We start from the raw sequence: 21,671 nt of genomic DNA on the forward strand, positions 1-21,671 counted from the left end.
GAGATGGGGTCACTCTAGGCGGCCAGCACAAAAGGGGACAGCAGGGCCCCAAATAGCTCCAGGACGTTTTCCAGACAGACGGGAGGCCAGTGGGACGGAATCGAGCTCGGAGAAGCAGACCCGGTATAAATATGGGAACTTGATGTATGGCAGAGGGGGCGCCACAAATCAGTGGGGACAGGTGACTTGTTCCGTGGCGGGTGTTGGAAAACCAGCTCACTATCTGCAGAAAAATAAAGCAAGATCCTACCATACACCAGATGCCAAGGTGGACTCTGGATGGATTAAAGACCAAAATGTGAAAGTAAAATACAAGGGCTCATAAAAGGGAACGTGGGGGTATATCTTGGTGACCTTGTGGTAGGAAAGGACTTCTTAGCCCCCAAAGAGCACGTGCCCCAGAAGAAAAATGATCCGTGTCAAAGGAGTTCCGATTCCATAGGAATAGATGGACGGGGTCGCAGCAGATGACAGCGGAGAGAAGGGTTTTGCAACAATTAAAATCAGCCCTGGACTCAGCGCTGGGATATAGAGGAGTCCCTGGAAACCAGCAAGGAGAATTTGGGAAATCCAAGGGAAAACAGGCAGTCGGGACTTATCGAATGAGCCACGGAGACACCAGCCGACGTTTGTAGAGACACTGAAACTGACTAAGCAGAGACAGGCGATGGCCACTGCCAGGTCCAGCCTCTTTATGTCCCACCTCAGCACAGGAGCCAAGTCCTCCCCTCGGCAGCTTTTGTGCAGTCTGAGAGCTAAGAATGGGTTTTTTATTTTTTAATTTGGTACCAGGGATTGAACCCAGGGGGACTTCACCATTGAGCCACATCCCCAGCCTGTTTTATCTATTATTTAGAGACAGAGTCTTGCTAATTAAGTTGCTGAGGCTGGCTTTGAACTTGTGATCCTCCTGCCTCAGCCTCCCGAGCTGCTGGGATTACAGGCGTGCACCACTGTGCCCAGCTAACAGTGGGTTTTAAAAACGAGAGGTTTGTTGTTTCTCTGTTTGTTTGGTACTGGGGATTGAAACCAGGGAGGCATCATCATTGAGCACATCTCCAGCATTTTTTTAATCTTGTATTTTGAAACGGGTCTCAATAAATTACTGAGGCCAACCTTGTACTTCAGATCCTCCTGCCTCAGCCTCCCAAGTGGCTGGGATTACAGGTGTACGCCTCTGCACCTGGCTTAAAGAGGAGAGGATTTTTGCAGTTGATCTGAGGACAGTAAATAATATCAATTAAGCAAAATGTTATCCCCCATACCCCAAGTTCCATTTGTTTCATTACAAAATCTGTAGTATAAGAAATTGGGCTCAATTATTGTTATATTTCAAATGCATCAAAAACCTTTGTGGCCACTTGTTTTCTTTCTTGTTAAAGAAGTACTATCATAATGTCCTTGGTTTTAGCCTCTTGGCCTGTGAAGTTTAAAATGTGGCCTTTGCAGAGAGGTTCACGGTCCCTGGCACTAAGGAATATTCCCGATCCTTGAGAAGCCACATGCTGTTAGGTTGAATCACATAAAATCACTTTTTTTTTTAGGTCAAAAATGATTGAATGTCAGCTATTTCATATGGTTTAACTTAATGAACTTACAGCAAAATAAATATTTAAAACCTACTATTAGGTAATAAGAGAAGGGACAGCATAATGTCATGTCTGTAAGATAAAAGGAAGCCAGCCATGTTTAGCAAGAAGACACACATGCTCCGGCACACTTGGCCACGCACTGCAATTGGTACTTGCTTTGGTGAAGAGTGGGGGGTGGGATAAAGCATGTGCAGTGACACTTCCTGGCATGGGTTGGGTGGTCCCCAGAGCCAGCTCTGCTTGAAGCTCACACGGTAACTCATTTAATCCTCATAGCACGAGGATGAGGGAGGTACTATCATTGTGCCACTTTATGGATGAAAACACAACTCAGAGAGGTGAAGTCACTTGCCTGAGGCCGCTCAGCTTGTAAAGGTGAGAGGCAAGATTTGGATGCAGGCCATGTGGGCTAGTGTCGGAGATCGAATCTGAAGTCCAGTGAAGTGGGTATAGTTAAAGGGGGTTGGTGGACCCAACATATCCAAAAAAGCAAACTCTCCTTTCACCTACACCCCATCCCTGCCCACCCCATGCCCAAGAAATCCCCGGCGTTTCTTGCTCTTCTACCTTCACATGTCACCCCGAGAACGTGGAGGACCAGCAGGTGCGGCCCTCCTCGGGTGGCCTGGGCTGAGTGTGGGATGGACCACAGTTGGCACCAGGCCACCTGCTCCGGCTCCCAGGCCTTTCTGTCAGCCCAGCCTCCTCCAAGCCAGAGCTGAGGCCCGTCTTTCTACCTCGGAATCCTTGTCTCCTCCTCTTGCCCAAAGCCGGCACCAGGCGGCTGTCCTCAGAGCCCCTGTGACTCAGACTGCCAAGTGGGGCTTGGCTGAGGGCCGTGGCTCTGCGCATCCCTCCCCTTGGTGACCAGCTCTGACAGAGCTGTGCTTCTGCCCTACTCTGCTCAGGGGGCGGGGCTCTGCGCGGGGGGCGGGGCTCTGTTCAGGGGCGGGACTCTGCTCAGGGGGCGGGGCTCTGCTCGGGGGCGGGGCTCTGCTCAGGGGGCCAGGCAGTCCGGGCTCAGCATAGAGGAGGACAGCCTTGCGGTGCGGGCAGAAAACAAAGCCACCTGGGTCCTGTGACTAGTAGCCGCACCAGAATGTCATGTGAGGCACTCTGCAGAGGTTGTGCTCTATACTTAGAATAAGCACCACAGTGTCCCCATTTCACAGGTGAGGAAACTGAGGCCCAGAAAGCTTAGAAACATATAGGTCATGGTAATAAGAGAAGGGACAGCATAATGTGGCAGAGCCAGGATTCGAACCTAGGTCTCTGTGAGTCTGAAACCCACATGCTTTCCCCAGGGCCACCCTGCCTCACTGCGTTGTCAGATAGCCCTGTCAGGTGCAGACCCCGCCTACGTTAATCTCATTTACAGATGGGTAAACTGAGGCTCTAGATGGTTGGTGCAGTGGTAGAAACTGAACTGGCCCCTGGTCTTGATTCATTTCTCCATCCATAGACTGTTCCCACCCTCACCAGACCCCTCCCCTTCAGGTCAAGGCAGTAAGAGGATAATTAGAAGTGGAGGTGAGGTTAGGGGTGCCCAGAGTTGGCACAAGGAGCCATGAGGGACCTCATGGTTGGTGAGTCAGTAAGGGTCAAGTTAGCCAGGTATAGTGGCACATGTCTGTAATTCCAGCCACTCAGGAGGCTGAGGCAGGAGGATTGCAATTTTGAGGCCAGCCTCAGCAACTTAATGAGGCCCTCAGCAACTTAGACCCTACCTCAAAATGAAAACTAAAAAGGGCTGGGGATGCGGCTCAGTGGTAAAGCACCCCTGGGTTCAGTCCCTAGTAACACTCTCTCCCCGCCTGAAACAGAAGGGCAAACTTGCAGACAGTGTTGGAAGCCAGGCAGACTCATCGCGTGGGCCAGGAGGGAGCCATGGGGGACTTTAGAGGAGGGGTGGGGCATGACCTGACACTTCACAATGCCTGCTTGTCCAGCCCGGGTCTGCTGCCCAGCGGCAGCCAGCCTCCCTGCACCCAGCTCTCCCTCCCTCCCAGGCTGGGGACATTGGGTCGCTGAGGTCAGGTCTTTGTTTGAAGGACAGATAATTAATCGCACAAAGTAATCCCCAGCGCACTCGGGCAGATTTATGGAGATCGCCTCGGTCCCGGGAACTCTGCCTGGTCATCTTTCACTTCCCAGGCACAGCGAGTGACTTGTTAGGCCCCACGCCAACAGGAGTTTCATTCAGGGGAGTCCTGCAGGTGGGGGGAGATTGGCAGTCCAGGCCTGGGCAGGAGGCGGGGGCAGCACCGGGAAGGGGGGAGCCTGTGGCCCCTCAGCCTCCCCCTTGCCCCTGGCCGACCTCGTCTTTCTCCCAGCGCGGGGCCTTTCACAGAGCTACCGGTCAGGGGCCACGGGACCCAGATGCCATCCAGTTCAGCCCTCCTGAGTCCAGATGAGAAAACCGAGAGAGAGCAAGGCCGTGGAGAAGTCGTCCTCTTCCCAGGTGGGCAGGGGAGCTGCCTGCCCGCTGCCCGCCGGCCCCCGCACAGATCCTCACCTGCTCTGCCCCTAGGACCTCAGAAGCCCCCTGGTGGGCTCTGGGCTGCCTCCCCGGGGGCTCCTCTGGTGGGGAGCAGGGGATTGACAGGCCCCAGGCTCACCCTGGCGGGGAAGGTCGGTGGCTGCTCCTGCTTGCCCTGCCTCTGGCTTGGCAGGCACTTTGGAGGGGCTGCTGTTGTCTCTCTTTGTGACACAAGGAGTTTGGGCTCATTGGATGATTCAGGTGTCTTTATCGGGCCCCCGTCATGAGCCGTCTGCTGGGGACGTGGCCATGAAGAAGCAAAGCTGCTGTCCTCCTCATGGCGCTGTGGTTGTGAGGGTGACAGAGAGTAAAGGATCAAGCAGATGAAGGCATGAAACCACCTTCGCTAGTCACCACTGCTTCCGGGAAAGAAAACAGGGCTGTGTGTTGGAGGACCGCCGCGAGGGGTCAACTGAGCCTGAGGTGGCCAGGAAGGCCTCTATGGCATGGTGACACGGGAGCGCGGTGGAGGAGGCAGCACGCAGAGCTGAGGAGGGAAAGGGTTCTGGGCAGAAGAAACTTCCTGTGCAAAGGCCCTGCGGCAAGAACGAGCTGGGGATGCTCAAGAGACAGAAAGGCTGGGGTGTGGGGGGCAGGAGGAGGGCCACAGGGCTGGAGGGATGATCATTTAGGGTCTTGCAGACTTGGAGGACTTGGGGTTTTACTCCATTGGCCTTGGGAAGACATTACAAAGGAGGAACTTGACCTGTGTCCTAGAGTTTAAAGATCCCAGAAAGACCTGCGCCGTGAAGGGACTGGAGAGGGAAAGAGGCAGGTGACCGGGAGGGGGGCTCCGTGTCCACCAGGCTGACTCAGCTCCATGCCCTTGTCTGTCCAGCCCCTCCAGCGGCTCTGTCACCACCCTGTCCTGAGGCCCTGCTGGCTCTGTCACACCCTCCACCCCCACAGTGCGCCTCCCAGGAGGCCCCACTCCGGCTTCCCTCCTGAGCATGTGCCCGGGCCTCCTCCCACCCACAGGGGGCAGCGTGGCCGCCAGCAGGTGGCGCCAGCACCTCCCTCACCTCAGCCCCTGGAGGACAAAGCCTGGTGGGGGGTTGGCTCCTCCGGATGCTCGCACCCCCTCTGTAGCTGAAGCCCTGGTCATCATCCCCCGGGTCCTGCAGCCGGGCCTGCTTAGGGCCTAGCGCTGGGAGCGGGTGCGGGTCCATCTGGGCAGGGTTGGTGGGCCAGGGCTAAGGTCAGAGGCGGTCCTCTTTCCTGGCCTGGTTGAGGGGGATATGTGGGCTAGGGCTTTGCTCGGCGCTGGGGCCCCTGCCAGGAGCTCCTTCCACCAGCCGGGGGCTCACTCACAGATGCAGAGAGTCTCCAGCCGGCAAAATGCCCCCTAAGGCAGGGCCTGATCCAGCAGGACCCTGTACTCCCCCACCCCCTCCGGGGGCATCTTTGCAGAGCTGGGAGCGGATGCCCAGGGGCTCGCTCGCTGGCTTCCCTGAGAGTCGGCCCTCTACCAGGTCCCAGAGCTCCCAGCTGCTCCTGCTGTGGGAAAGGAAGCCCTGGGGCCAGTGATTGAGAGGGGCCTGGGCTGTGCATCTGAGGGGGACCCAGCAGGAAAGACCCTCAACTCTGGACTGTGGTTTCTCTTTTTCAAAAAGGTGGTCAGAGGCTTTGGAAAGATTTGGTTGTTGAGCCTCGTCCCTGGCTGAAAGGACAAGGGCGTCCTTCTTTTTCCCGTTTCTTGCTCGATCAGCACAAGTTCCTGCCCATGTGAGCCAGGGGACGGGAGCGTCTTGGGACATCCCTTCCTGTCTGGCTGTGCTCATTCATCAAGCATTCTCCACACGCCTACTCGGTGTGGGGCACCGGGCCAGGGGCTGGGGACACAATGTGACATCCAGGACTGAGGCTGCACTGGGAGGGTGAGGGCACTCTGGACACTGCTGAGACAGGAAAGCCAGCAGCTCAGCCCACCCCGCCCTCTGCCCACTGCCCAGGACCCCTTTCTCAGCAGAGAAGCAAGCCACGTTCCATAGCAAATGTGAAGTATGAGATATTTAGAGCTGGACACAGTGGTGCACCCCTGCAATCCCAGCAGCTCAGGAGGCTGAGGCAGGAGGATTGCAAGTTCGAGGCCAGCCTCAGCAACTTAGCAAAGTCCTAAGCAACTTAGCGAGACCCGGTCTCAAAATAAAAAATGAAAAGGGTTGGGGATGTGGCTCAGTGGTGAAGTCCCCCTGGGTTAAGTCCCCAGTACCAAAAACAAAAAAGAAAGAAATATTTAGAGAAGTGCTAAGCTGATAAAGCTCGCCCCAAGGACCCGCCTCCTGGAGAGCGTGTTGCCCGTTTGTTGTGTTTGCTTCCTGTCTTTCTGGCTCTCCTTTGTGTTCTTGTTTAAGAAATGAAACATTGTTGCTAAAGATCTTTTTCTTTCCTGTCAGTGACTTTAGAGGTCACCTTTGAGGACCATGCAGCAAGGGTTAAAGTCTCTGATCCAAACGGGCCCCCTGACCTTGGTATGCCGGATTCCTGGGACCCCAATAGACCTCCAGGAGCCGAATCCGGTGCAATCACACGAGAGTCTTTATTGCGAGCTCGAGCCTGGACTCACAGCCGTTCCCAGGGAGTGAGCCCCAGTCCTTTGTTCAGTGAGATTTTATAGGTTTTGGGGGATACTCTATGCGTCACAACATCACCCAGCAAATCATTCCATACCGCGGGAAAGTCAAACAACAACTCTTAACATTGATTAGCACATTCACTGGCGGGAACAAGTTGGGGAGGGGTGATTGGTTAGTATAAGAGGGGGGTATTCATTTGAACTGATTGGTTTAAGAGGGGTGTACGTGCTGAACTACATGGTTTCCCAACACCATAAACTACTGGGGGGTCATCTGGCATCCCAGGTATTTCCCTGTCTCATGCTGATTGGTGGCTGCTAGGGGGCTGCTATGGGTCCCCACCTAGCCTGACTGAGTCAGGGACACCTGGCGCAGCAGATCTCTCCTGTAGATAAACAATTTAGCAGGGTGGGAATGTGCCTAGGAGTGCTCTGTGGGTTTTCAATAAGGACAAGGGTCACGCCCCTTCCTTGGACAGGCTTTGCTCTGAGGTAGAGGCTGGTTTCTCAAAAATGGAGTCACATCAGTTTCTCAACCTGACTGTGGGCTGTGTCTTAGGTGACACTGAGGAGCCGCCGTCCTGTGTGGTGGGTAGCGCCACGTGTGGTCGTTGTCTTGGTGAGAGCTGTGTATAGCATTCAGAGATGGAATTTGTTCTTAGAACATCACAAAAGATTAGCGGATGGGGCTGATTTTATAACTAAGATTGGCAATTTTTTGATGATCGTTGAGACTTGGGGGAAAGCAAAGGGGCCTTCACTGCGTTCCTGCCTCTCCATCTGGCCATACTTAGAATTTTCCGTCGGAAAATTTTTTTCAATAGGGAGGGAAATAATGATTTGAAAAATAAATAAAAGGTTTTTTCGGTGCGCATGTGTGGTTCCCAAAGCTGCCAGGGGACCACAGGACTGGTCTGGGATCTGCTCTGAACGGTGGCCTGGACAGGCATGCAGACTTGGGCCAGACTGAGGTCAGCCCTTCGGGTGTCCTTGCTGTGTGGTATTGGCCGAGCTACTCCCCATCTCTGATCCTGAATCCTCCAGGGTTGAAGGAAAAGTCTGAACCTGGTGGATTCCGAGTGCCCTTCCTAGTGCTCAGAGTCGCCCCCTGGAGGAGAGCCGTGGAGCAGCCCATTAGCCCCCTGAGTGTCTTTGGTGAGTTTCCCAGACCAGCAGCTCCTGGACTCAGTCTTTGCAAAAAGGGTTCAGTGGCCAGAAAGTTGGAGAAACCCTGTATCATAATGTCCTTGTCCTGGCCGGTCACCGCACCTATTAGCACATCCAAGGCCCTGGCGAGTCCTGCCCTGGGCTCACCTGACCAGCCTTCCCCAGACTTGACCAGACGCTTTGGAAGGCAGTTTAACTAAACTTCCCGCCTCGATTCCCGGGGACACCCTGGCCTTCCTGCCCTCGGGGACTCCTGCCCTCGGGGCAAATGGGCCTCTTTCCTCACCACCACGATGGGTCTGGGGCTCTCCACGCTGCCGGCTGGGTCTGCGCTTCAGTCTGTGGCGCCTCCCCCAGTCGTCCCTGACCAGGATGTCTGCCTTGGGGTCACGCTCTGCGCCACCACCCAGAGGCCGGGGCCCTCCCCCACCTCAGGGAAGTGGGCACAGTCCGTGGCCTCCCTGGCTGAGGTCTAGAAGCTGCCCTCCCAGGGACGGGGAGGAGAGGGGACACAGGCTCTGGCAGCCCAGGCTCTGGGTTCAAGTCTCAGCCCCACCCATCACAAGCCACATGACTGGGGCAGGTTTGTTCCCATGCGACCTCCATTCTCTAATCCGTGAGTCCTTCCGGCGAGGGTCATGCAGCATAGAATATCAGTGTTCAGTTCCCTTCTGTTTCTGGAAGAATCATAATAATGGCCGACATTGACTGAGCCCTTATGGGCACGACCCTCACATCAGCTCTGAGATGAGAAGTATCCCACCTTCTACAATCAAGGAAATGAGAGCCCAGAGAGGGCAGGTAACTTGCCCAAGGCCACACAGCTGCTGAGGAGGGATGTTGAGGTTTGAACCCTGGTCCTGGCTACTACAACATCCCCCTCTTTTTCAAAGATCAGATCCTGATGAGGACGCTCTGATCCTTCCAACCTCAGGAACCCCTCCTGCCTGCTCAGGGCTTGTGGTCCAGGATCTGGAGGGTAGGAGGTCACACCCTGTGCATCCTGGGTGAGCATTGGCCCATGACAGTGACACGTGGCTAACACCTAAGCAGTCCTAGGACTTCCGAGTTCCCTGATGCTTGGGGTCCACGCTGTCCTGGGGGGCCTCCGACTCCAGCACCTCCATCTGTTTCTCTGGTTTGGGTCCTTGGACAGTTCTGGGCTCCTGGGTGAGACGGCGTCCCATTCTGGTGCTGAAATAAGACACGTGAACACCCATCGCCGTTGAAGAGCCCCTCGCTTTTCAGCCAGGGAGGACCCTGAGGCCTGGAGAAGTTAAGTGACCTGCCCAGGGTCACCAGCTGTCCCCTGAGCCCCAGGCAGGTCTGTCTTCTCTGCAGACGGGGAACAGGGCTGAGACCGGGGGGCCCTGCAGTCCCTCAAGGTCGCGGCAGCCCGGCCTGCCAGCTGGTGGCCGGCCTCTATGAAGATAGCTCGTCGGAGGCCGCTCCCTGAACCTCATCTGACCACATCTATTCTGGGCGGCGGAGCCCTGACGGAGCACAATTTGATTCATAAATTACCGGGCTCAAGGTGTGTGTGACGGCTCTCCTTCCCCAGACTTGAAAGTCATTTCCTCTGGAACTTGCTGTGCTGGGGGCGGGAGGGTGGCGGGGGCCTGGGGACCAGCGCTGCAGAGGGGAGGCGGCAGATGGTCAGCTCTGCCCCGCTCCCAGAGACTCAGGGGCAGATGCTGATCAGCAGGTGAGGGAACAGGCCCCCCGGGAAGCTCCTGCCCACACCCGTGGCTGGAAGTGGTGGTCCTGGGATTCAAACTCAGGCCCTCTGACGCCAAAGCTCAGGGGCGCCAAGGAGCCTTGTCCCACAAACCGGCATCGCACCCCACCTGCTCCACCTCGCCACGGTCCTTTCTCGTGAGATCATCCGGGTCCAGGCGCTGTATAGTTCCACCTGCCCCCAGGCGCCTGGTCCGCTGGCCTTGATGGTACCTGATGTTGGCTCAGCACTTGAGAGTTTGCAAAGCGTTTTCAGGCCTCTTATCTCAGTGAACCTCCAAACACCCCTGTGAGCAGGACAGACAGACCCCCCAATGAAGACACGGAGGCTCAGAGAGGCCCACAAGCCCCAAAGCATGAATTTAATCTCTGAATTTTACACTCAATCCTTTATGAGTTCTTCAGTCAGCTGCTTCATACATGTGCCTGGTCCTTCCCCTGAGGGTGGACATTAGGTGGTGAGCTCCCTGAGGGTATCCCCGCCCCACCTCCACCTGGTGCCCGGTGCAGAGGGCCCAGTAAGGTGGTCTCTGGTGCCCACACCCCGCCAGAAGCCCCGCGCCTGGGCCTGTGTTTCCTCTATGCCATTGCATGGAGCCCCACAGTGGGGTGGGGACACGCAGCCAGGATGATAGACAGCATGTCCTCCTGGGCCTCCTTCTCCCTGGGCATCTGATCACCGAGCTCTTTGTTTTCCTAAGTGTCTCCCCTCCCTCCCCCTCGCCCTCTCCCTCCGGGACAAGGCCTTTCGGGTCATCAAATATCAAGTGCTGCTTATGGAGGGCTGAGATGGCTTTATCGGAGCCGTAAATCTCCCCGAGCCCTGACCTGTCCCGGGCGCCAAGCTCGCGAGAGTTATGTGGGCTCTGGCGGCGGCCGAGCAGACAGCCTCGGGGCCGGGCCTAAGGAGAGACCCCGTTGAGGGGGACAAGGGTGTCCTGCTCCAGGCCTGGAGGGAAGCAGGTGCAGGCAGCTGAGCAGGTGGCCCAGAGGGATCTGCAGCTCTGCTCCCCTCGCCTGCCCCTCGCCCACCAGCCTCTGCCCGGCTGCCACAGGAGCACCGTCCACCCGGGACATTCTGCACGTGGGCAGCCAGGGGCTACCTGGGACCCAGAGGCCCCGGGCTAAGCCCAGCAAGGTCACTAAGTAACACGTGTCTTTCTTTTTTTTTTCCTTCAATGGCACTGTGGATTGAACCCAGGGGCGCTTGACCACTGAGCCACACCTCCAGCCCTGTTATTTTTTAATTTAGAGACAGGGTCTTACTAAGTTGCTGAGGCTGGCCTGGACCTCATCGTCCTGCCCCACACCGGCTACCATGTGTCCTGGACATGTCACCTCTCCTGACTGAGCCTTGGTCTCACCACTGGATAGATGGGGGCCGTGCAGGCCTCGTGGGCACGTGAAGGATCTGGCGGGAGGGTGTGTGTGAACAAACACGCAGAACGCGGTGTCAGGAGGCAGAAGCCCCTGTCCTCCTGTCAATCAGGGCAGCTGGGGTGGGGACAAGCCTGCAGGCTCTGGTGGTAGACAGCCTGGCCTGGAATCCTGGCTCTGCCTCTCAGCAGCAGTGTGACTTGAGCAAATCGCCTCATCTCTCTGCCTCAGTCTTGGCATCTGTGAGATGGGAATAGCAATGGTCATGGGAACAGAGGTGGTGATGACCGTGTGCAGAACCTGGCGTGGCCCATAGCGGCCACAGTGACCGCTGGCCCTGGCCAGTGCCCTTCTTCTAGCTACATCACCAAAGCCTTCCTTCCTCCAGCGGCCGGGTCCCAGACTCCTCACTGACCCCTGCTGGCAGGCAGACCCCAGGCTGTTCACTTGACACTTGAGGCCTCCCCGTCCTGCGGCCTCTCCTGACCTGTGTCCTGGGACTCTGTCACACCTAGGTGTGCTGGTCCTCCTGCCCCATCGCACCCCTGCTTGCCTGGCAGGCACACCCCTGCTGTCCTACCCAAGCACTGGCCACCATGCCCAGCTGCAGGAGCTGCTCCCCCACAGGACGCACGCAGGGCCTGATCCCGCCCCCAGATTGGCCTCTTGGGGGTCTTAGGTGCTTGGCAACTCCTCACCTTCATCCTGGCTGATAAAATGGTGACCAAGGCAGGAAAGATCCCTGTCCTCAGGGGAATAAATTCAGTGACTTGCTGTTAATGACGATGGCCACCCAAGTGGGAGGGAATGGCTCATTCAAATGAGTCAATTTGCCTAAGAGGTGGTGCTGGCCTGTTACGCAGCAACTCAGGAGGCTGAGGCAGGAGGATCACAAGTTCCAGGCCAGCCCAGGCAACCTAGCCAGACCCTGTCTCAAAATAAAAAGGGCTGGGATGTGGCCCCGTGGCAAAGCACCCCGGGTTCAGTCCCAGCACCAATGTAAATAAGTCTGGAGACTTTTTGTCCCAGCTGGGGGAACCATGCTTCTGCGTCCAGGGGGCTGCTGCCAGGCACAGCACAGTCCCTACCACAGACCCCCCGGCATCAGCAGGGCTGAGATGGGGAGCCCTGCCCTGGCGCCTGCCCTCAGGGATAAGGCACGTTACAGTCAGTTCACATTCCCTTCCTTTCTCTGTGCATTTACTTTTCAAACTACAACAACAACAAGGATTGTACCTTCCAGAACTATGTTGTTTACGCAGCCACTGAGCCAATCCCCACCCCTATTTTATATTTTATTAGAGACAGGGTCTCACTGAGTTGCTTCGCACCTCACTTTTGCTGAAGCTAACTTTGAACTCACAATCCTCCTGCCTCAGCCTCCCGAGCCACTGGGATTACAGGCATGTGCCACTGCATCCGGCCTGTTTTATGACTCTTTTGTCTAGCATATTTAATGCTTCTCTCTCTTCAAGTCACAAATTTCTGCAATGTTTTAGCAGCTGCCTGAATTTCATGACATAAATTATTTAACCAATCCCCTATTGTTGGACATGTAGGTTGTTCCCAATTTCCCTTATCAGCACTGTGCCAAGCATGCTGGTGGCTGCGTATGTGGGCATATCTGTGGTCATTCCCTTTAGAGAAATCTCCTCCATGAAAGGGAAAGGATTTGGGGTCAACAGAGAGACTGCAATTCCAGCCATGGTCCCTGGTGATGTCTTGCTTGTCCTCATTAAAGTATCCTCAGAGGACTGGGGCTGCCTCTCTGAGGCTCCCCGGTTTTCAGAGAGACAGGCGCGGCGCTCCCTGTGGGTGAGAGGAGCGTGGCCTGACCCTCAGCGATCCTGACATAATAGGCTTGACTCTCCTTGGCTACTCAGGTTAATGCTTCATCAGTTGGAGCTGGTTATTAGCAGATGAATCAGAGTCGGGCTTGTAGTCCTATTAGGAGAGGTAATCATTTGTTGGTTTAAGTGAGCTTGATGGGAGCCGTCCCCGTGTGAAAGCCCTGGAAGAGCAGACAGCAATTCTCCTGTGCTCCAAGGGGCCACGAAGGTGGCTTCCCCTGACTGGACGGTGGTGAGTGTAATTAATGAGACAGCTCCACTCAGACACGTCCCCGTGGTTGCATGGGGAGGGAAGGAGAGCCCCCACTGCAATTCCTAATTGGCCAATCCCTCTTATAGGCCCTGCACCGTCTCTATGACATGCGACATCATGAGTCACCCCAGGATCATCTGCTTGATAGCCTTTGACACTAGCCTCAGGATGGCCCCCAGACATCTTTGCTTCAGCCCATGCATCCATTTATTCAAAAAGCATTTATTGATCACCTACTATGTATCGGCTGAGCATTCACCTGGTCCCCGCCCCCAGGGGCTTACATTTCAGTCAGGAGGGACAAACGATAAGACACTTATAAACAGATGAAAAGAGATGTTCAAAAAGTCGAAGCACTTTGAAAGAAAGAAAAGAGGATAATGGGCTGGAGAGTGATAGGGATTAAGGAGGACTGCTCCATGGAGTGACATTTGAGCTGACACCTGAATACAGAAGGGGCGGCCAGCAAAGAGCAGGAGGTGGCTTGAGCTTTGGGGAGGGGTGGGCTTAACCCACCGGGCCCTGGAGGAGGGCAGCAAGCTCTCGGCCGGCCCCACCCAGGCTGGAAGCCGGGGCTGCCCACGCCTCTGGCTGCCATATGTCGGTCATAGAGCCGTTGAATGCATGCCTGTCCAGCTGCCACCCAGGACGCAGGCCCCCTTTGTCAGCAGGCAGGTGAGTGACAATTTTTAATTCATAAGCTTTGTTGCTCAAAGCCATGTCTCAGTCCGACTCCTAATTTTCATGATGCAGTGATAAAGTTCTATACCAATCAAAAGGACGTGGTTCCCGTGGACAGCAGTAGCTCTGCAGGCTGGGCTGCCCGGGGCCCAAGTGGCTGAGGTCGCTCATGCAAAGTGCTTAGTGCTCGCACGTGGCCGGGGAGAGGCATGTCGAGGGCCTCTGGATCCAGTTATCCCTAACCTCTCTGCCTCAGTTTCATCATCTGTAGTAGTCCCGTCCCGAGGGTGGTTTGTGCAGGCTGCGAGGGGCAAACCTATGGAACACCGCACAACACAAGGCAAGAACTCAGCACGTGTTGGGGCCCTGGCCACTCTGCCAACATGGGCCACTGTGGGGACTTATGTGGTCTGATTCTTCTGATTCTATGCCTGGTCCACAGTGGGTGCTCTACCTACATGGTCACACCTGGCCCTCACAGCCCGTAGGGAGGTACCATGACCCGAACTTGACAGTCAGGGGCTTGGCCCAAAGGAATGAGCTGTTGCAGGAGCCTTGCAGTTGGTAAGGGGCAGAGCTACTGTTGGCACCTTTTGCTCATCCAGCAGCTTGATGCTGGGTGGTGGGCGCCGCTTGTGGATGTAACAGACCCCAGGCCCAGAACAAGACTAGGAGAAGGCATTGGGGGGAGGGGAGCACCCATCCCAGTTCCACTCCTTCCCTGGGTCGGTCCAGGCGAGCACAGCAGAGAGGTGGGGAAATCGGGCCTCTCAGGCATCTCCTCCAGCCTCTGCCTCCACTCAGGGACTGGCCCTCGAAGGGTGCATGCTCAGGCCCAGAGGAAGGGACTGGCCTCAGAAGCTGCTGCTTGCTTCCTTCCTCTCCCCCACAGCTCAGCACAGGGATAGACCCCGGGTGCCACCACCTGTGTGTGACTGGTCATCTCTAACTGCTGCCAAGGAAGAGGCCAACTTCAGACCCTCCCACACGTATAATGAGCATGGTTCTGGGAAGAGCAGACAGAGGCGTCGACCCCAGCCCTCACCCTCAAGGCCTCACTTAAGGAAGCCCCAGGCACCGGGCAGCCCACCACTCTGGGGCCTAGAGGAGCAGGAGATGGCGGTGGGCTTCTGGTGGCGGGGCCATAGGATCCTGAGAGGCCGGCTCGGAGGTGGAGGCTTGCCTTTCCCTTTAACTCCAAGTGCGGCGAGAACTAAGGCAGGTCGCAGCGCTGTCAGCCAGCCGAGCAGACAAAGCAATTCAAAGTCATCAGCCTGTGTTCCCACACGCACCATCAGCCGCTCACCGAACGGCTCTTGCCCAGACCTGGTGCGGGTCAAGATGCTGCGGCCACGTGGGAAGGGGCCCTGGGGAGCAGGGGCGGGAGCAGGGGAGCCGGCCGCTGGACGGGGCGGGAGGCGGGAGGACGGTCCTGGCTCCCCTGGCCCAGGGGCCCATGAGAGCCCTCCCCGCGAGTCTGCCGTCTGCCCCCCGCAGCCCCGCGGTCCAGGGCCTCCTGCCCGCGCCCTCCTCCCCTTCCCCGCCCTCCGCCGTCCAGGGACCAGCCCGGCCCTTGCCTGGCTCCGCCGCGCCCCCTAGCGGCTGCCGCGCCCCTCGCCTGGTTTTCTGCACCGCGAAGTCCCCACTACGGGGCCGCCGCCCTCGGGATCTTAGTTCTACTCTGGGGACGTCTGAAGCGCCCCTCAGGGGCCTTGGCCGCCTCCTCCCGAGACTCTCTGCTCACCATCTTGGTCAGGACCGGCCCTTCCTCCCTCCAGGCACTGCACTAGGCTGGTGGCCCCCTACCCATGAGACCACGGCCCCTGTCCCCTTGGCTGTGTCCCAAACACCCCTCCACGGAGCCCAGCCCTGCCTGACCACGCATCCTCAGCGCCCTGGGTATGTCACGGGCACCCCTGTGCTGAGGGCTCTGGTCCCCCACTGCAGGCCGCTTCCTCCATACCTGGAAGACACTCCAAGTGGGCATTTTGCTGCTGTGTTCAACTCTCAGGGGGGAATTTATCCAGAACTTTCCAAAGTGATAATGCTTTTGCTCTAGGGATCTCTCTTTTTAAGGTTTTTTTAATCTTTGTTTTGATATATAAGTGTGTATATTTACGGGGTACTAGGTGATGTTTTGCTTCATGCATATTTGTATAAGGATCATCAAATGTGGGTAATTAGCATATCCATTACCTCAACCATTTATCATTCAAAGTCTTCTAACTATTTTGAAACACGTTGTCCAAGGTCACCTTGCTGTGCGATGGGATACCATAGTTCATTCTTCCTCTCTACCTATAACTTTGTACCATGGGCTGCCCTCTCCGCTGCCGGGTGATACCCGCTCCAGCTCTCCTGCTGGTGTAGATGTGAGTTCCCTCCTCTGGACCCCTCTCTTGCGAATCTGAAACTCCTAGAGGAAGGGGTCTCTCCCCAGGAAAACCAGCAGGGCCAGTGATGACCTGCTTTTCTCTTTTGTGATGCTTCCAATCTCCAGTGACCAGAATCCACAGGCAGTAAAAGCCTGGCCCCACCCTGCACCCCAGGAGCCCCCCCCGCCGGGAACCCAACACTTACTCCTGGACAGCTTCTGTCCACCCAGGAGAAGCAGCTGTCTCTCTGCTCAGCAGTGAGGATGGAACAGGTGAAAGGCGACCCTCCTGAGACCCTCCTCCCTATCCGCAGTCCCCCTGGGAGACCAGAGGGCTGACTGGTGGTGTCACTTTCCAGGATCACAGGAACACTTGTGTTGTGGCTGTCAAGCCCCCAGGCCCCAGGCCGGGAGGAGTGGGAGTCTGAAATGAGGGGCTAGAGCCAGGCAAGGAAATGGTGACCTGCCCAGGGTGCTGGAGGGATGGGGGCAGAGCCGGGGCCAGTGCCCTTGAGCCTGAGAGTGGCCTGCCAAGGCCTCAGGGCAGCCGACTGGTCAACAGGAGCCCCATTTAGAAGCCAACCTGCAAGCGTGAGCGGGTTGGCTGGCTTAGGGTCTCTGGCGGGCTTTAGACCTAGGCTCTGTGGAGGTAGGAGGGAGGGGACCAGGTGGCACCGTCTTGGTATAGTACAGGCTTCCGGCATTGGTGGAGAGCGCTCGGCAGGCCAGGTACTGGCTCAACTCCTTCCATCTCTGCGTGGGTCCTGTTATCACCCTGGAATTTCAGAATTGGTAACTGAGGCCCAGACGTGGTAATAACTAGCCAGTTCACACAGCTGGTAGCAGACCTGTGATCTGAACCCTCGTGGTGGCTCCCAGGGGCAGATTCCCGACCACCCGTCTGCTCTGCTGCTCTTCTGGGCCTCAGCCTGGGAAGTGCTCCCGCTTTCAGTAGCATGATTCTGTGGGGACTGTGCAGCCCAAGGCTGGCACCTCGCCTGCTCTCTTCCGCTGATTCTCCAGCACCCTACACGCAGAGGGTGCTATAGGAACTTGGAGGAACGAGTCATTGAACTAATCAATGAATCTTGGAGTCCGTCATGCCCTTGGCCTTTGCTGCTCAGGGCACAGGGCTCCTCTCCTGCCCCTGCCTGAGCCGGGCAGCATCCCAGTGAATGCTGTTGTTGCCATGGTAACTGTAGCAGCATCCAAGTCAGTGCCTCACTCAGGTGGCCCTGCCAGCTCCTCGGGTGTAGCCTGTTCTGGCAGTTGGTTCTGGGAGTATGTCACACGTGCCTGGCAGGAGGTGGGAAGGTGGACGCGTGGATAGAAGTGTAAAAAGCACACGTATGCACATGTGTGTGCACACACACAGGGTGTCGGGGAGGGTCCCCAAGCTTGTATGAATGTGTGCTACTGGGAGACCGTGGGCCTGCAGGACTGAGGAGAGGGGCTCGTTGGGGAGGGTGCTTTACGTCCTGGAATCAGGTTCTGGGTGGGATCGGGTAGGGGGTGAGCAACCCGACCGTGAACGGGGTGGGGGTGTCATGATGAGTGTCCAGGCTCGATTTCCCAACCGAGTGTTAAAGCAAGTCGTTCAGCAAAGGCCTCGGTTTGTGAATGACTTATAGGAAAAAAAATCTTACCAAGAAAAATTGAATCACATTTAGTTAAACATTTGATAGATTTCTTTATTGGAAAGAATAAATTTATATGAAAATCTGTACCGATGGGATGCCGGATGTGGGGCTTGGGGAGGGGGAGCTGTGCTGGGGCGGTGGGGGGCGGAAGGCCTCAGGGTGGCCCTTCAGCTCTGCCTGGGGGCTCAGAGGACCCAGCCCCCCCCCCCCAGGGCCCAGGGCCACCCCTGCTCCACCCGACCTCAGCCCTGGCCAGTCTGCACTGAGTACCAGGTCAAGGGCTGCTGTCCCCAGGGAGCGTGTCCCTGGCACAGAGAAGAGCATACTGGTTGCTAAAGCTGTGGATGGCTAGCTGAAGGGACCCACCCTTGATGTCCCCCCTGAAAAATTCCTAGCTAAAGAAACTCCCTTCTCCTCCTGCGTTCACTGGAGGGGCGTCCCCTCCTGCGCCTGGCCCAGGCCAGAGTCCCCAAAGCCCACAGTCCGAGTGGCATGAAGCCTGAAGGCGCTCCACGGTCCTCAGCAGCCTGTCCGCTGCCTGGCCAATGCCTTCAGGGGACCAGGAAGACCGTAGCCCTGGCCCCAGGTAGAGGAGGGCCCCCTGGCATGGGCAAGCAACTGGGCACAGGCTGGCACGGACAGCCCCGTTTGGAAGTCTGGAGATGGAAGAGGAAGTTGTCTGCTCTGGACTTTCCCCGGCTGACCCTTCTGTGTGCAGTCCCTGGGGAGCCAGGGTGGGGACGAGCAGGAGGGGCAGCGGCTTCCATGGCCATCCTGGGCTCCGTGCATTGCTGAAGGCTTGGGCGCTGATTCTCCCCCATGGACCCACTGTCCATTCATCTTTCATCCCAGTCCACCCTATACCCCAGGGCTCAGACAACAGCAAGGGTTACACGTACCAAGCACTTACTGTGCCAGGAGCCACTCTAAGCCAGTGTATGTAATTTTCACCCTCATTTCACCCACGACCTGTGCTGTAGAGGCCGTCCTTATCCCTGTTATATGGATGAGAAAATCAAGATACAGAGAGGTTAGGTGAGTTGTCCAGGGTCACACAGCTCACAAGTGGTGCAGGGACATTCCTGCTGCTCCTCCGGTAGCCTTCCTTCTTCAGCCTTCCTCTGTGACCTCGGACAACTAACTCTCCCGGGTGCCAGGGCTCCCTCCCAGGTGGCACGTGCTTCAGTGTTGGGATCCCTGGCACAGACTTTTGCATCTACCATGTCTGGCTCAGAGCCTGGCCAGGGGTGGCCTGAGTCTGTGGGTGAGTGGAGGGAGCCTGTGAATGGTCCAGCAAATGGTCAGTGAAGGAGGAAGAAGATTGGCATCCAGCCTGGTGGGAGTGTGCAGTGGGGCCCAGGGCTGGAGTGGGCAGGGCAGGCCCAGGAGGCCTGGGAGCAGCCACCCTTCAGCAACACGATGCGCCACGTGCCAGCACTGGCCAGGTACCTTGAGGGACAGCTGTGAAAAGCCCCCATCTCTGGGGAGCTTCTAGGCCAGGGGGGAAAATGGGATCAACACGCAGGAGGCACCCGGGGAACTGTCACAGAGCAGAGGCTGTCCTGCCTGCGGGGCCAGGAGGGTCGGCTGGAGACGGGAGAGCGGCCTTCCCGGGGAGCAGGAGAGGCTGTCGCTGATCTGGGAGGACTGGGGGGAGGTCCAGAGAAGACAGTGGGCTGGCGCGGTGGCACAGGCCTGTGATCCTGGAGGCTCGGGAGGCTGAAGGAGAAGGATGGCAAGTTCAAAGCCAGCTTCAGCCACTCAGCAAGGCCCTAAGCAACTCAGCGAGACCCTGTCTCTAAATAAAATGGAGCTGGGGAGGGGGCTCAGTGGCTGAGAGTCCCTAAGTTAAATTCTCAGGACTCCCCCCCCCAAAAAAAAAAGGACACTGGACGCTGAAAGACCAGAGGCAGGACCGAGCATGGGATTTGGGAACTGAGGAAACAAGGGTGAGGGCTTGGGGTGCCTGCAGAGGGGAGGCAGCCGGGTGGCAGAGGCCTCCACTGGAGGCCAGCCTCAGGTGCCGTCTGAGCCGCCACGGGCACACCGTCTCTAACTTGAGTAAGCACTGGGAATGCGGATTTCTAGAACCCAGTTGTGGTTCTGCCGTATTTATCAATAAAAAGTGCATCACATCATTGCCAAAACCGAAAATTGGGCTGCAATGAAATGAACCGACCATAAAAATGGACAAGAACAAGAAAGCGAGGTGGGAGTCCCCGCGACGGCGCTCCCTTTGGGACGCCCCCCTCAGCCGGCTCCCTCTGTTGGGAAGGAGCACAGCGCTGGGTGTTGAGGACACCTGCCTCAGGGGGCGGGAAGGCGACAGGATGGCCGGCGTCCCCCTGCGCTGGTCCGTGCCGTCTGCCCCTGGACGGGGCCTCCTGCGCCCAGGCTGTTCTGGGTCTCCGGAGGCGGCATCCTCACAGCTCTGGGTGCCTGCCACCAGGACAGGGGCCTCGGCCCGTCACCACGCCCGCCTGCCTGGCCGGGGCACAGCAGCCTTCTCTCTCTCTCTCACAGGGAACACCAACAGCATCTTCGCCCTGGACTACATCAGCGGGGCGCTGACCTTGAACGGCCTGCTGGACCGCGAGAACCCCCTGTACAGCCACGGCTTCCTCCTGACCGTGAAGGTGAGACCCGCGGTGGGGCCTGCACCAGGTGGACGGCTGCCCAGGCTGGGAGGCCAGCCTCCAGCAGGGCCAGGGGCTGCGGCCTCAGACAGAGGCCCCAGAGTTCAGCATTCCTGTCCCCTCCGGGGCACGGGCCACCAGGACGGGATCATGGGTACCTGGGAAGGTCTGCGGGGCACTTCACAGCCATCGTCCACACCTGCACAGGCCGGGGACTTTATCCCCACCTTAGTGACAAGGGGGACTTCTAGGTGCTCATCCTGCGGAGCTCCGCCTCGCCCCAAGGTTTCGAATTCGCAGTTGTAGACACGGGAATTCTTGAGTTCACCCCGTTTCAGGGCATTTTGTCCCATTTTCTAAGTTTTACCCTTTCCTGGGTTAGAAAATGCAGCACATCGGGGAGGGGACAGAGCCGCTGGGGTCCCTGGAAAGCGTAGTGAAGCTGCAGCCCCTCCCCCACCCCACCCAGTCACCTGCCGCCGGTGGCACTTTAATGAAAATCAATGACTTGCTGAGCCATCCCTAGGAGGCCCATCTAGGGGTATGGATCCTGCCTGGGCCACAGGGGACCTCCCCAGCCCTGACCATCAATTAATAGGAGGGGTGGTCCAAAGATTGGGGCTGGGGACCTGGGAAGGAGGCCCCCATCCGTGTTGGAGGACGGGACGGCCAGCGCACCCTGCACCCTCCCTTGAGCTTGGCCGCTGAGCCATGCCGGTCCACCAGCCCTGGCTTGTCCATGGCCCCTGCTCTCGCCCCTGACTCTCAGGTGTGGTAGCCAGGGTCGGGGTGCCCCACCCCAGCACAGAGCCCGGCCCCTCCCTGGCCTCCCTGCCTGTCCTGCACCCCTCCGGCTGAGGCCAGGGGTCAGCTCCCAAGGAAGAGGGCTTCTGCCTAGCCCTCGCACCGCCTCCAGCTCCCTGGAACCCCGCACTATCTTCCCGTCTTGTATAAAATGTGGGTGTGGGACCCCCAAACTGGTGGTGCATCCGGTCCCCCGGGGAGCCTCTGCCTGGGTCTCACCCAGAGAGTCCGCTTCTGGAGTTTGGGGTCAGAACTGGGAACGGGTATTTGGGGGCCTGGCGCTCTGGTACAGGGGTTAGGTGCCCCAAGATGTGAATCTGTCCATCTGTTTCTGAGTCCAAACCTCACCCTGAAACTAGCAGCGATCCGTCCACAGCTGATGTCCCATTAAGTCTTGATCAGCCATTAGCACAGAAATTCCTGGCCTCAGTTTTGTTAGGTGCCAA

General features: G+C 57.4%; 1 protein-coding gene across 1 annotated transcript in view; it reads left to right on the top strand.

The window, feature by feature from the left end:
• Positions 1 to 21,671, top strand: part of Cdh23 (cadherin related 23) — a 335,818-nt gene that overhangs the window by 139,298 nt on the left and 174,849 nt on the right. The window contains exon 9 of the mRNA XM_077105309.1: positions 20,309 to 20,421. Within this exon, the coding sequence (XP_076961424.1) occupies positions 20,309 to 20,421 (113 nt within the window). The remainder of the gene's footprint in view (positions 1 to 20,308; positions 20,422 to 21,671) is intronic.

This window comes from Callospermophilus lateralis, chromosome 15 (genome assembly GCF_048772815.1).
Source record: "Callospermophilus lateralis isolate mCalLat2 chromosome 15, mCalLat2.hap1, whole genome shotgun sequence".
Classification (NCBI taxonomy): domain Eukaryota; kingdom Metazoa; phylum Chordata; class Mammalia; order Rodentia; family Sciuridae; genus Callospermophilus; species Callospermophilus lateralis.